The following is a 15,898-nucleotide window of genomic DNA, read 5'->3' as shown; positions in this document are numbered from 1 at the left end:
TATGAGTTGATCATTTACCTGAGGTAGATACACTCCTTGGAGAGAACAATCATGGGAGAAAGAAGGGCTGCTTATGCACAGGGAGACAGCTCGGGGTAGGAGTGCATGGAGGGATGGACACTGGGAAGAGGTAACTATGGGGAGGAAATGGGAAGGGAGCTGTTGCATTGTGGTAAATTGTGGTCAATGTCATGACACAAAGTGTATGTGAACTGCTATATGGAAAATGAATTTGCTCTGTAAATTTTCACCCAAATCACAATTAAAAAAAAGAAGAAGAAATCAGATGACAAATTGCATTGGGCAAATCTGCTGCAAAAGTCCTCTTTAAAAGGTTAAAAAGCAAAGATGTCACCTTGAGGACTAAGGTGCACCTGACCCAAGCCATATAGTATTCTCAGTTACCTTGTATGCATGTGAAAGCTGGACAGTGAATAAGGAAGACCAAAGAAGAATTGATGCCTTTGAATTATGGTGTTGGTAACAATTATTGAATATATCAAATCTATCTTGGAAGAAGTATAGGCAGAATATTCCTTAGTAACATGGATAGCAAGACTTTGTCTCATGTACATTGAACATGTTATCAGGAGGGACCAGTCCTTGGAGAAGGATATCATGTTTGCCAAAGGAGAGGGTCAGCAAAAGAGTTGAAGACCCTCAATGAAATGGATTGACACAGTGGCTGCAACAACAGGCTCAGACATAGCACTGATTGTGAGGACAGCTCAGTTTTCGTTCTGTTGTACATAGGGTCATTGTGAATCGGAACCAACTCAACGACACCTAACAACAACAAAAATATCATCTATATCTACATGCCTTCTGAAAAAAAATCCTGCTTGGCACCCAGAATATCTTATTAATTTTCAATAAGATTGACAGTTTTCAGCTTGGAACTTTGCATTACTCTTTGATAATTTCTTCCTCTTCATTTTGTCTTTTTCCAGGAATTTCTATTAATAAAATATCAAAGGAGGGATGTCTTGGTTATTAGTTTGGTCATCTAGTGGCACTCTAACAGAAAAATACTACAGGTGAATGGCTCTAACAAACATGAATTTATTCTCTTACAGTTTGGGAGGCTAGAAATCCTAGTTCAAAATACCAAGCTGGGGCTGGGCGAAGGCCACTCCACCTTGGGCTTCAGCTCTGCCTCTTGCTCCCAGCCCACTGAACCTACAGACTTCTCCTAACTCAGGCAGCTGCTAGCTGCTGAGACTGACAAACTCAAGGTCAACAAATAGATATTACACAGTCCCAAGATTATCAAACAACATGGTAGGCCACTAGTTCAAGTCCAGAGACAGTCCCAAGATCACAGACAATGTGGTAGGCCACTCACTGATGACTCAGCCAATTGCAGGATCCAAGCATGCCAAAAAGCTTAGAGACCTTTCTTGACCCTTCTTATATACTGGAAGCAGATGACATCCCTAAGGCAGCAACTCATCTGCTCCAGTAGATTCCACCAATGAGCTGATTACCAATCTCATCATGGGGAATAACTCCATCCAGCTGCCTAGCCACTCAAAACCAGGCCCAGCCAAGTTGACACATAACCTTAACTACCATAGTAATCTGTTGTTGTTGTTATGTGCTATTGAGTCAGACCCAACTCATAGCGACCCCTCCTTGGGTTTCCGAGGCAGTATCACTACGGAAGTAGATTGCCCCATTTTCCTTCCGAGGAGTGGCTGGTGGGTTTGAACCACCAGCCTTCTGATTAGCAGTCAAGTGCCTTAGGCACTATGCTACCAGATCTCCCTACTATAGTAATCTAGTACTGCTATAACAGAAATACCACAAGCAGGTGTCTTCAGTGAACAGACATTTATTTTCTCATAGTTTAGCAGGCTAGAAACATTCAGGAAGCTGATTCTAGGGGAAGGCTCTCTCTGTTTCCTCTGGGGAGGGTCCTAATTTCAGCTTCTCGTATTCCTCTCACAGTTCATTGGAGATTTCTGTGTGGCATGTCTTTCCTTCATTCCTGCTTGCTTATTTCTGTGCTTAATCTGCTCCTTTTATATCTCAGAAATGATTTGCTTAAGACATACCCTACACTGGTAAGGGCTCGTTAACATAACAAAAAAAAAACTGTTCCCAAATGGGATTACATGCACAGTATAGGGGTTAGCCTGGAACACCCACACTCAGCCTCTCCATGTAGTCTGAATTTAAAGCCCATATTTTTGGCCAACATAATTCAATCCATATCACATGATGAGTGGCTTAATTTTTTTATACTTCATCTAAATTTTATAAATTCCACAGCTAATTATATAATTTTTTTACAGCATGTGAGAGGTTATAAATAACAGCCATACAAAATGAGTTGCACATTATTGGTGATGGTGGGGGTGAGTGAAAGAGCTTTTTCCCTATGATAATACATATCTTCATTTTGCTCATACAAGAACAACCTAAGTCTTCCTTAGCAGCACTACTAAGAAGTAAAGATAAGATTCGTTGTTGTTGATGTTGTTAGGTGCTGTCAAGTCTGCTCCAACTCATAGCGACCTATATACAACGGAACGAAACACTGCCCAGTCCTGTGACAGCCTCACAATCTCTGCTATACCTGAGCCCATCATTGTAGCCACCATGTCAGTCCATCTTGTTGAGGGCCTTCCCCTCTTTCATTGACCCTCCACGTTACTAAGCATCACATCCTTCTCCAGGGAGTGGTCCCTTCCAACAACATTACCAAAGTAGGTGAGATGAAGTCTGGACATTCTCACTTCCAAGGTGCATTCTGGGTGCACTTTTTCCAGGACAGATTTGTTCATTTTGGCAATCCATGGTACTTTCCATATTCTTCGCCAACACCACAACTCAAAACATCAACTCTCTTCAGTCTTCCTTGTTCATTGTCCAGCTCCCACATGCATATAAGGCAAATGAAAATAACATGGCTTGGGTTAGGCACACTATAGTCTTCAAGGAGACATCTTTGCTCTTCAGCACTTTAAAGAGGTCTTTGCAGCAGATTTGCCTAGTGCAATTTGCTACCTGATGTCTTGACTGTTGCTTCCATTGGTGTTGACTGTGGAACCAAGTAATATGGAATCTTTAACAACTTCAATCTTTTTTCCATTTATTGTGATGCTGCTTATTGGTTCAGTTGTGAGGATTTTTGTTTTCTTTATGTTGAGATGTAATCCATACTGCAAACTGTAGCCTTTAATCTTCATCAGTAAGTGTGTCCAGTCATCCTCACTTTCAGGAAGCAAAGTTGTGTTGTCTTTGTATAGCAGGTTGTTAATGAGTTTTTCTCCAATACTGATGCCATGTTCTTCTTCATATAGTCCAACTTCTTGGATTATTTGTTCAGCATACAGATTGAATAAGAATGGTAAAATGATACAACCCTAACACAGTCCCTTCTTGATTTTAAACATGCAATATCCCCTTGTTCTGTTCAAATGACATTCTCCTGGTCTATGTACAGGTTCCTCATGAGCACAATTAAGTGTTCTTGAATTCCCACTCTTCTCAATGTTATCCACAATTTGTTATGATCCACGCAGTCGAATGCTTTTGATTGTCAATAAAACACAAGTAAACATCTTTCTGGTATTCTTGGGTTTCAGCCAAGATCCCTCTGACATCAGCAATGATATCCCTCATTCCACATCCTCTTCTGAATCCACCTTGCATTTCTGGAAGTTCTCTGTCAATATACTGCTGCAACTGTTTTTGAATTATCTTTTGCAAGATTTTACTTGTGTGTGATAGTAATGATATTGATTGATACTTTCCACATTCTATGGGTACAAAATTGGGTACAAATGAGGAAATTGAACATTTTTATCAACTTCTGTGGTCTGAAATTGACCAAACATGCAATCAAGATATGTTGCTCATCCCTGGTGATTGAAATGCAAAAGTTGGAAACAAAGGAGAATCACCGGTAGTTGGAAAGTATGGCCTTGGTGATAGAAATAATACTGGAGATCATTAGATTGGATACAAATATGGATCTTTTCCAGTTGGTTGGCCAGGTAGCTGTCTTCCAACTTTCTTGACATAGACAAGTGAGTGCCTCCAGCAGGGCATCCATTTGTTTAAACATCTCAATAGGTATTCCATCAGTTCCTGAGGCCTTGTTTTTCACCAGTTCCTTCAGTGCATCTTTGACTTCTTCCTTCAGTACCATTGGTTCTTGATCATATGCTACCTCCTAAAATGGATGAACATCGACCAATTCTGTTTGGTACAGTGACTCTGTGTATTCCTTCCATCTTCTTTTGATGTTTCCTGCATCATTCAATATTTTGTCCATAGAATCTTTCAGTATTGCAACTCAAGGCTTGAATTTTTTCTTCAGTTCTTTCAGCTTGAGAAATGTTAACCGTGTTCTTCCCTTTTGGTTTCCTAACTCCAGGTCTTTTCACATTTCATTGTAATAATTGACTTAGTGTTCTCAAGCTGCTCTTTGAAATCTTCTGTTCAGCTCTTTTGTCATTTCTTCCATTTGCTTTAGCTACTCTCTGTTCAAGGGCAACTTTCAGAGTCTCTTCTGACATCTGTTTTGGTCTTTTCTTCGGTTCTTGTCTTTTTAATGACCTTTTGCTTTCTTCATGGATGATATTCTTGATGTCATCCCACAGTTCCTCTGGTTTTCAGTCATTGGTGTTCAGTGCATCAAATCTATTTTTTAGATGGTTTTTAAATTCAGGAGAGATATAATCAAGGCCATATTTTGGCTCTCATGGACTTCTTTTACTTGTGTTCAGCTTCAGTTTGAACTTGCATATGAGCAGTTGATGGTCTGTTCCACAGTCAGATCCTGGCCTTGTTTTGCCTGAAGATATTGAGCTGCTCCATTGCCTCTTGCCACAGATGTAATCCATCTGATTCCTGTGTACTCCATCTGACAAAGTCCACGTGTATAGCCATCATCTGTGCTGTTGAAAAAAGGTATATGTAATGAGTAAGTCATTGGTCTTGCAAAATTCTATCATGTGATCTCCAGCATTATTTCTATCACCAAGGCCATATTTTCCAACTACAGGTGATTCTCCTTTGTTTCCAACTTTTGCATTTCAATCACGAGTGATAATCAACACATCTTGATTGCATGTTTGGTCAATGTCAGGCCATAGAAGTTGGTAAAAGTCTTCAATTTCCTCATCTTTGGCTTTGGTGGTTGGTGCGTAAATTTGAATAATAGTAGTATTACTGGTCTTCCTTCTAGGAGTATGGATAGTAACCTATCACTGACAGCACTGTACTTTGGGATAGATCCTGAAACATTCTTTGTGACAGTAAATGCCACCCATTCCGCTTCACTTTGTCATTTCTGGCATAGTAAATCATATGGTTGTCTGATTCAGAATGGCCAAAAACAGTCCATTACAGCTCACTAATGCTTAGGAGCTCTGGTAGCATAGTGGCTAAAGCACTTGACTGCTAACCAGAAGGCTGGCGGTTCAAAGCCACCAGCCACTCCTCAGAAGGAGGGTTGGGCAATCCTACTTCTGTAGTGATACTGCCTCGGAAAACCAAGGAGGGATCGCTATGAGTCAGGGCCAACTCAACGGCACATAACAACAACAACAACAATGCCTAGGATATCTATCTCTATGTGTTCCATTTTATTTTTGACAACTTCCAATTTTTCTACATTCATAATTTATACATTACGGTTTCAGTTATTAATGGATGTTTGCAGCTCTTTCCTCCCATTTCGAGTTGTGCAACGTCAACAAATGGAAGTCCCGAAAGCTTTACTCCATCCACATCGTTAAGATCGGCTCTCCTCTAAAAAGGCAGCTCTTCCCAAGTCGTATTTTGAGTGCTCTCTGACCTGAGGGGCTCATCACTCATTGGACAGTGTTTCAGGGCTATTCATAAAGTTTTTCAGTAATATATCAGACACTAGGAGCTCTGGTAGCTTAGTGCCTAAGGCACTTGACTGCTAACCAGAAGGTTGGCACTTCAAAACCACCAGCCACTCCTCAGAAGGAAGATGGGGCAATCTACTTCCATAGTGATACTGCCTCAGAAACTCAAGGAGGGGTCGCTATGAGTCGGGTCTGACTCAAGGGCACATAACAACAAGAACAACAACATATCAGATACTGTTTCACTGCTATTCATAAGGTTTTCCCTGGTCAATTCTTTGAGAAGTGGATGGCCTGTGCTTCTTCTGAGTCTGTCTTAGTCTGGAAGCTCTGCTGAAACCTGTCTTCCATGGGTGACCCTGCTGGTATTTGAAGTACCAGTGGCATAGTCTTCAGCCTCACAGCAACACACAAGCCACCACAGTAGGACAAACTGACAGATGAGTGGTGGTAAGATTTATTATACATGTATAGTGTATGGTCTTTTGCTACCATTATTTACAGTGTCTATCTTAGTTATTCAGTTCTGCATAACAAATTACCCAAAATTTAGAGGCTTAAAACAACAATAACCATGCACTATTTCTGCATAATTGTTGTGGGTGAAGAACTCAACCAGAGCACAAACCGGGACAGCCCATTTTTGCTTAGCCAGATGTGAAAATTGGTTCTGGAATCCTCTGAAGGCTGGTTTACTCATGTGTCCACCAATTGATGCTGGCTGTCACCTGGGAACTTGTCTGTGGCTGTCAACTAGAACACCCACACGTGGCCTTTCCATGTTATCTGGGCTTCCCTACAACATGATGGCTACATTATAATGGCAAGAATTCCAAGAGAAAAAGAGGGAAAGAAAGACAAAGCACCTAGCCAAGTAGAAGCCCTGTTACCTTTAAGCTAGCCTCAAGCGGCAGCGTCACTTCTGCTGTATTTTATTGGTTGAAGTGATTACAACATTCACTCAATTTTAAATGGAGGAATGCAGACTTCACCTTTCAATGGAGGGAGGTCTGTGTCACATTGTAAGAAAAGCATGTGAGACAGGACAAAAATTGGTATGGCAATCTTAGGAAATGTAGGTGGGTATAGTGTGTTTTCCACATTTAAGAAATTTGTCTTCTTCTATAAAATTAACTCCTGTCATTTACCTTACCTGGTAGCTAACCAGTTATGATACCCAAACCTACTGCCATCAAGTTGATCCCAACTCATAGCGACCCCCATAGGGTTTCCAAGGCTGTAAATCTTTACAAAAGTAGATTGCCTCGTCTTCCTTCTGTGGAGCAGCTAGTGGGTTTTGAACTGCTGACCTTCTGGTTAGCAGCCAAATGCCTTACCCACTGTGTCACCAGAGCTCCTAATCAGTTATGATAAAAACCCAAATCCAAACTCACTGCCATCAAGTCAATTGTGACTGATAGTGACCCAATAGGACAGAGTAGAACTGCTCCATAGGGTTTACAAGGCTGTAAATCTTTATGGAAGTAGACTGCCTCATATTTTTCCTGTCGAGCAGTTGGTGGATTTGAACTGCCAGCCTTTCGATTAGCAGCCTAATGCTTTAGCCACTATGCCACCAGAGCTCCTTAATCAGTTATGATAAGGTATCCTATTTTCTGTCATTAGGAGGTTGAGATTTTTACATTGACAAGATGATGAAAGACTGAGACAATGATATAGCTATTCTTAGAAAAAGGAAATTATTCTTGAAAACGTAATTATTAAAATACATCTGTTAAATAAGCTATTTTAATTAATAGCTTTAATGATATTTGGAAAATGCTTTCATTAACAGAACTTTTTTTCCTTCCTTTATGTCCTGTGTGCCTCGGAAAGCCAAGGAGGGGTCACTATGAGTCGGGTCTGACTCGATGGCACATAACAACAACAACAACATTATGTCCCTTTACTTTTTTTTTTTTAAGTTTTATTGTGATTTGAGTGAAAGTTTACAGAGCAAATTCATCCTCCATACAGCAGCTCACATACACTCTTGTTTCATGGCAGTGACTGCAATCTCCCACAATGCAACAGTTCCCCTCCCACTTCCTCCCCATAGCCAACTCCTCGCTGGGTTCTTCCTTCCCATGCACTCCTGGCCCCAGGGCTATCTCCCTGTGTATACACAGCCCTTCTATTCTACCATGATTGATCTCTCCAAGGAGTGTATTTACCTCATGTAAATGGTCAGTTCATATGTCTGTCTTTTGTTTGGCTGGAAGCCACAAAAGTGGGTTCAATTCCAGATCTGAAGGGCAGATAAGGGCCATAGTCTCAGGGGTTCTACTAGAGTCTATCAGACCAGCAAACCTGGTCACCCTCCCCCCCTTTTTTTTAATGACTTTGAGTTTTGTTTCATTTGTTGTTGTTCTTGTTATGTGCTGTCAGGTCGGACCCGACTCATAGCGATCCCTCCTTGGGTTTCCAAGGCAGTATCACTACAGAAGTAGATTGCCCCATTTACCTTCTGAGGAGTGGCTGGTGGGTTTGAACCACCAGCCTTCTGGTTAGCAGTCAAGTGCCTTAGGCACTATGCTACCAGAGCTCCTTTTGTTTCGTTAGCAGTACATTTTAATATGAGTAACATTATAGCGCTACCCAGAACTCCCTAACATTGTTAACACTAAAGTGCTCAGTAAAGGTCTACAGTTCAAACCCACCAGCTGTTCTGCAGGAGAAATATGTAGTTGTCTGATTCCATAAAGATTTACAGCCTTGGAAACCCTATGGGACAGTTCTGCTATGTCCTATTAAGTCTCTGTGAGTTGGAATCAAGTCGATGACAATGAGTTTGGTTTGGTTTTATGAACATTGTGTTTATAGAGTAAAACCTGTGAAATCTAGAACCTGTTTAAACTTGGAAACCTGTCAGAGAAGGAAAATGCAAATATTTTCAACTAGTAGACAGCGGTGGAAAAATTATAAAACCGTATCCTGTCAAAGGCAGAAAACTTACAAAACCTGGAAAAATAAGATAGTCCTGTTGAATACTGGCTATCATCCGTTTCACTGTAGTAAGTACTCTAGCCAAGTTACCTAGCCTCTCTAAAGCTTCAGTTTCATCTGAAACATGGGAAACAAAACTGGCATCAGGATTAAATGACTTGATATATGTAAAGTGCTTACCACAGAGTAAGTGCTAAAAAAAAGTTAGAAAGTATATATGGATATGTTAATGGTATTTTGCAGATGTGCTTATGTGAAGAGTCATGATATTTAATTCATGTCTAAAAAGGTACTTAAAATGTAAAAGAGTGTGGTTAATAAATATATTTTGCTAAGCTGTTTCATTTGGGAGGAATATATTAGATTGCTTCTTAATTTGATAACTATTTGCTTTTTCTAGTTTGAAAAAGAAAAACAACATGATATCCGATCATTCTTTTTACCAAAACCGAAGAAGAGACTGTTGGTGACCTCCCGTGATGAATCAAGAATATTCCAAGAGGAAAGTTCTGAAGAGATATCAGGACCTAGAAAAACAGCTGCAAGAGATATCATTGAATATGAAAGTGATAGTGAACCTGAAGCTAAAAGGTTGAAATCAGTTGCTATCCAGGATTGTGGCTGTCCCTCAGAGGAGAAACCATTCTGGCCTGGAAAGACCAAAGCTTTGCCTGGAAAGCTTGGAAAGTGCTTCCAGGAAGATGCCCCTGAGGCCAAGTCCCAGCTAGCCACCAAATCCCTTCCTGGAAAGGCCTGGCAGTGTGGTTTCTGCACTTATATCAATAATTCAGTGTTAACTTATTGTGAAATGTGTGAGAATCCTCAAGGCAGTGCTGGTGAGTACACATGGGTGACCATGGCTGGGGGGTGGGTGGCAGTAGGGTCTTCAGATCACCTTGGCACTTTTTAGAGAATGACTGCTATTTTTAAAGATTAGTGTGACTCGGTGATTTTAGCCTTTAAGCTGGAGGAAAAACTTCACATAGTGAAGACTGAATGTATCCCCTTTTGGAATGTGAAATCTCCCCATTCTGTCAAGAATGTATATCCCCAAGCGTCTGTAGCATGGCATTAATTTGGCACAAATGGACATTTCTGATTAATGTCAGCAGGATGTGAATTCAGTGGGTAGGAATAGAAGCTCTGTTGCTATGGCGACAAATATGCCTTCTAGTCATGGACCTGCTGTTTTCTTTCCTCTGTAGATATTACTTGTTTTTAAAGAAATTAAGGGTGATTAAAAAAAAAAAAAAAAACATTTAAAAAGAAAAATAACCCATGGTAGTTTCTTTCCCTGGTAAATTTACACTGTGCCATCTTTTTTTTTTTTTTTTTAGATAAAAAAATTGTAAAAATTCCTGTATAGATCTTTTAAGAATGGGGCTTTGAACTGGTTAGAACTGATTCCATTATGGCTGATGAAGTGAAATTGGAACAGACCCCAGTTTTTAAAATTTGGGTGAAATGGAATGATAACCAGAATGGGAAACATTACAGATAGAAGCCCTGAAATGGGAGACTCCTTTCAGGAACCCGATGGGGGAGATTGGAATATTGCTAGGATGAGGGAGAACAACACACACAGTTCAAAGCAGTGCAGTTGGTCACCATCTTTGAGCAGGGCACTGTTGTTTCCAACTCTGCTGGTCAAATGGTTTGGTTGCTCTGCAACACATACATTTGTTTTCTAAGAGGGAGGTAAGTTTCTAGCAGGACCTTGACCATAATTTTTCCTATTCCAGTTATGTTTCCTGTTCATCCACATTTTACAAACTCATGTCCATTCTTTGTTTTGCTTCATCAGTCATGACTGCCCCAAAAAAACCAGTTCAAACCCCTGTTTGAGAACCAATTTGAGGTGTTTCATGAATTTATTCTTTTCTAAAACATACTGTTTAAAAAGTAAATTATACATTTTTTGGTATGCTTTTATAACATGATATACCATTTGATGATGTTTATTTTCTGAAATTATTATTAATACCTATTAATAATTAATAGCATGTTTTAAGAAAATTATTAGTAGTATTGCTTTTTTTTTCCATTGTTACTGATCATTTCTGTAGTAATGAAAAATGCCAAGTTGATAGGTTTGGAAACTGGAAGGAAGTACTCATTTTATCAATGATAATAACTGTACATGTCTGTTTTTCAGTCATACTTTAATTCTCCAGAATATTAACAAAAGACTCAGCTAAGATATAAGTTCTAATATTTTAATTCCTGCCTGCCTGCCTTTGTTCTCCTCTCTGCCTTAGTTTGGATCTGAAGGAAAATATAATTCGTAGCTGAGTCTTCTCTTTCAATTCTGGGTGTTCTTACCAAAATCGACAAGTCTGCCATCTGGGTGGTTATATTTGTAATGTGGGCACCTGTTGTCTATGAACTGAATTGGAACCACATGCTTGTGCCATATAATATCCTTGCCACAATTAGCATTATCTGATTCAATTCCCAACTGCCACAGGCAATAAAAATAAAGTTTCTCGTGACTATAAGATAATGTCAGTTCACATTGAGTACATAAGTTGAGTGATACAGCAACAAAATCATAGTTTAGAATGAGATTTATAGTTCTGACTTTTCCTTTATAATGGCAATGAAACACTGAAACTTTCTACAGTCATGATTTAATAAGCAAGCAGTCAAGCATCTTAAACAAAAAAAATACCTTTTGTGAATATGAAACAGTTTGATTAAAGAGGAAAAATATTCAAAACAGTCATATTACTATATATAAAAGTTGTAATTATTGCATTTGTTACAATTTGGCATCATAATTTCCAGCTTTGCTTTGAACATACTCCTGAAGTATTGAAAAGCAGAATTAATTCTAATTCATCTAAATTTTTTAACAATGCTTGCCACCATATAACACTTGAAAGTATGGAATCCAAGAATTTAAAGGAGTAGTGCTAGGAAATTGCAGTCCTGTAAAGGTAGTTATTCCAGTCCGTGATGCATTAGATAAAATTTGGTATAGTATGCATTGGTTGCTAATATTTGGCAATATGTAACACTTCTTGTTTGCATTTTGTTCATATCTTAACATCTGTATTTATACTTAACCTCTTATAGAGCATGTCTCCCACATTTTTCTTACATGGATTCCAGACTAGATCTACCAGCAGCCTATTTAATATCTCCCCCTAATATTTGATTGGTATTTCAAGCTTAACTTGTCCAAGTGGAATGCATAACCTCGCCATCTCTACATCTAACACCCAAATCTTCTCCTCCCCTGTCTTTCCTACATCAGTTTGAAAACCTCGTCAGTATCCTTGATTCCTCCCTTAGCTCCCACATGCAATCAATTAAGAAGTTCTGTTGGTAGAACCTCCGAAATACATCTTGATGCCAGCCTCTTTATCTTTATTGCTGCCATCTGACATGAGGCCACCATCTTCTCTCTCTCAGATCTGAGTAGCCTCCTTATTAGTCTCCTTCCTTCTCTTTTCCCCTTGTGATCCTTTGCTACACAGAGGTCAGAGGGATCCTTAAAAAACTTGGCTCATTATTATTTCCTTACCTGATACCCTCTAATGGCCTCAGTTACATTTACACATTGTCCAAGACCAGGTTACCTGCATTCATGAATAGCTTTCTGCTCACATGGCCCTCCTTCAAGAGCTTGGCCCTGATGACTTTTGCTACACTAGTACCTCCCTCCATCTCCTTACTCTCAAAAACGCCCTGTTTTGTTCTCTTTATCCGAAAAGACCCTATTTATTTATTAAAAGAGCCCTGGTAGTTCAGTGGTTAAGTGCTTGACTGTAAACCAAAAGTCAGCAGTTCAAACCCAACAATGGCACTGTGAGAGAAAAGACCTGGTTATCTGCTCCCATAAAGATTACAACCTAGGAAACCCTATGAGGCGGTTCTGTTCTGTCCTGTAAGGTCTCTATGAGTCAGATTCAACTCAACAGTACTCAACAACAATATTTTTTTGTTTACCTGTTTCTTGTCTATCTCTGCCAAATAGAGTGGCCTCAGGAAGCAGGAACTTACCTGTCATGGTCCTTGCTGTTTCTCCAGCACCTAGCATAGTGTTTGGCATGTAGTAGACTTCCTAGCTATGTGGTTTTTGTTTTGTTTTGTTTTAACTTTCCATTTTTAACTAGGCATAGAATAAATAATAGCCTTCTCTAAATTGAAGTGTAAATTGTTTGTTTGATTTTTTTAATTCTGCAAATAGGTAGCCTCAGCCATACCCAAGGTAAAAACAAAAATGAGAAGGATGATTCTCAGAAAGACACCTCCAAAAAAATTGGAACTAACTCTGACTGTGAAAAACAAGTCCTTGAAGAGTCAGTACCTGAATCATTGCCCAAGAATAAGGATGAGCCAGCAGAAATTGAAAGGGAAGAAGGACTCACACCCCAGCCAGGTAATGGTAAGTCCTGTTTCTATTTCCACGGTGCCCAAATAATAGCCATGTACTTTAGTGCATAGTACTTCCATTAAAGCTTCCTTTAATACCTTTTATATTAAAAATGCCAACTCTTTGTTGGCATCAGATGGCTGGATGTCTGTTGCCATTCAGAAATTACAACCAGAGAAACAATAAATAGCTGCCTGTGCTGCCAACCTCGTCTTTTGCTCAGCCCCAGCCAAGCCCTACCCATTCCTGTAGTGAGGGTGCTGTTTTGATATTTGGGAGTTTCTTTTGGGCAAAATAATAAGTTTGATGGATTATTCACAGATACTCAGTTTTTTGTTTGTTTGTTTGTTTTTTCACTTTTTATTGTGACTTGGATGAAGGTTTGCAGAGCAAATCAGTTTTCCATTCAACAATTTGTACACACTATTGTTTCATGCCATTGATTACAGTCCCCACAATGTAACATCACTCATCCTACTTCCTCCATGTTCTTCATTTCCATCCCTCCTTATATCCTATCCCTTCCTGCCTTCTGAACTTTGTCCTTGGGCAGATGCTGCACTTTTAATCTTGAATGGTTGGTTCTGTGGAGGGATACATCCCTAGTGTTATTGTTCACCTTATAGACTTGTCTATTGTTTGGCCTAAGGTTGAGCCACAGGGATGAGTTCAGTGCCAGGCTTGAAGGGTGCCTAAGGGCCACAGTCTTGGGTTCCACCTGTCTCCGTCTGACCGGTAAGCTTGGTCTTTTTCATGATTTTGAGTTTTGTTCCACATTTCTTCTCACTCTGTCCAGGACTTCCTACTGTGATGCCTTTCAGAACAGTGAGTAGTGGTAGCCAAGCATCATCTAATTCTTCTGGTCTCAGGGTGGTGGAGGCTGACGTTCATGTGGTCCATTAGTCCTTTGGACTAATTGTTTCCATGCATCTTTGCATTTCTTCACTCTTCTTTGCTCCAGACAGGGAGAGACCAATAATTGCACCTTAGATGGCCCCTCACAAGGTTTTAAGATCACAGTCAGTAGTCACCAAAGTAAGATGTAGAACATTTTCTTTGTGGACTGTTAGCCAATTGACTTTGATGTCCCCCAAGACTAAGGGTTCTGAGCCTCTTAGTTCAGTGACTCATTTCTTCAAGGTGTTTGATTATGCCTACAAAATTTTCATAACTTTGCCCCTTGTACTATGAGGGATATCATTGCTGGTGGTCAGATGGATCTTGACTGCAAACAAAGAATACCAGAAATATGTTTACTTGTGTTTTTTTGACTATGCAAAAGCATTTGACTATGTGGATCATAACAAATTATGGATAACATTGCAAAGAATGGGAATTCCAGAACACTTAATTGTGCCCATGAGGAACCTGTGCATAGATAAAGAGACTGTCGTTCAAACAGAGCAAGGGGATACTGCATAGTTTGAAATCAGGAAGGGTATGTGTCAGGGTTGTATCCTTTCACCATACTTACTCAATCTGTATGCTCAGCAAATAACCCGAAGCTGGACTAAATGAAGAACACAGCATCAAGATTGGAGGGACAGTCATTAACAACCTGTGATACACAGATGACACAACTTTGCTTGCTGAAAGTGAAGATGACTTGAAGCACTTACTGATAAAGATTACTGATAAATATTAAAGACTATAGTCTGCATTATTGATTACTCAACATAAATAAAATGAAAATCCTCACAACTGTACCAATAAGTAGCATCATGATAAATAGAGAAATGATTGAAGTTGTCAATGATTTCCTACTACTTGGATCCACAGTCAACACCCATGGAAACAGCCATCAGGAAATCAGATGTCATATGGCAGTGGGCAAATCTGCTGCAAAAGACCTCTTTAAAGTGTTGAAGAGCAAAGATATCACTTGAAGACTAAGGTTCATCTAACCTAAGCCATGGTATCTTCAGTCACCTCATATGCATGTGAAAGCTGGGCAATGGATAAGGAAGACTGAAGAGTTGATGCTTCTGAGTTGTAGTGTCAATGAAGGGTACCAAAAGTACCATGGACTGCTAGAAGAATGAACTAATCTGTCCTGGAAGAAGTACAGCCGGAATGCTTCTTGGAAGCAAGAATGGCCAGACTTCATCTCACCTACTTTGGTCATGTTGTCAGAAGGGATCCTTCCCTGGAGAAGGATATCATGCTTGGTAAAGTGGAGGGTGAGCAAAAAAGGAGAGGACCATCAACAAATGGATTGACACAGTGGCTGCAACAGTAGGCTCAGGAATAGCAAGGATTGTGAGGATGGCACACAACTGGGCACTGTTTCATTTTGTTATACATAGAGTCACTATGAGTCAGAGCTGACTGATGGCACCTAACAACAACAATGTGCTCTTAATATATTCATGGATATATTTACAGCATATGTAAATATATAGAGAGAAATATTCTTAGTCAAGGATATTTCTATATATATATTTATATATGTATGTATGTATGTGTGTATGTATTCGTGGATGTAGTCTCATTCACCTTCCCAACCTGTTCAGCTTATTCATCTATCTGTGTGCTCATAGATTATTGTTATTACTATTATTGCAGGATTGTGTGTATGTAATAGCATTTACCTCTGTTGCCTTTACCTTTTATGTTTCTCCCAGTGTCTTACTTTGTCATGATTACATTGTGCTGACCTTCCCCTTACTGCATATTACCTTCCCCTTCACCCAAGTTAGTATGTTCCCACCTTCTAGTTAAT

The 15,898-nt window shown here is 39.6% G+C and overlaps 1 protein-coding gene across 1 annotated transcript in view; it reads left to right on the top strand.

Annotated features, from left to right (window-relative positions):
- The window catches only part of ZRANB3 (zinc finger RANBP2-type containing 3), a 185,761-nt gene that overhangs the window by 129,735 nt on the left and 40,128 nt on the right, over window positions 1–15,898 (top strand). Inside the window, exons 10-11 of the mRNA XM_042783280.1 lie at window positions 9,196–9,631; window positions 12,991–13,188. Coding sequence (XP_042639214.1) covers window positions 9,196–9,631; window positions 12,991–13,188 — 634 coding nt within the window. The remainder of the gene's footprint in view (window positions 1–9,195; window positions 9,632–12,990; window positions 13,189–15,898) is intronic.

The sequence above is a fragment of the Orycteropus afer genome, unplaced genomic scaffold, assembly GCF_000298275.1.
Source record: "Orycteropus afer afer isolate SDZICR_OR568_19922 unplaced genomic scaffold, OryAfe1.0 scaffold00826, whole genome shotgun sequence".
Lineage (NCBI taxonomy): Eukaryota > Metazoa > Chordata > Mammalia > Tubulidentata > Orycteropodidae > Orycteropus > Orycteropus afer.
This window is presented reverse-complemented; position numbering and strand designations above follow the sequence as displayed.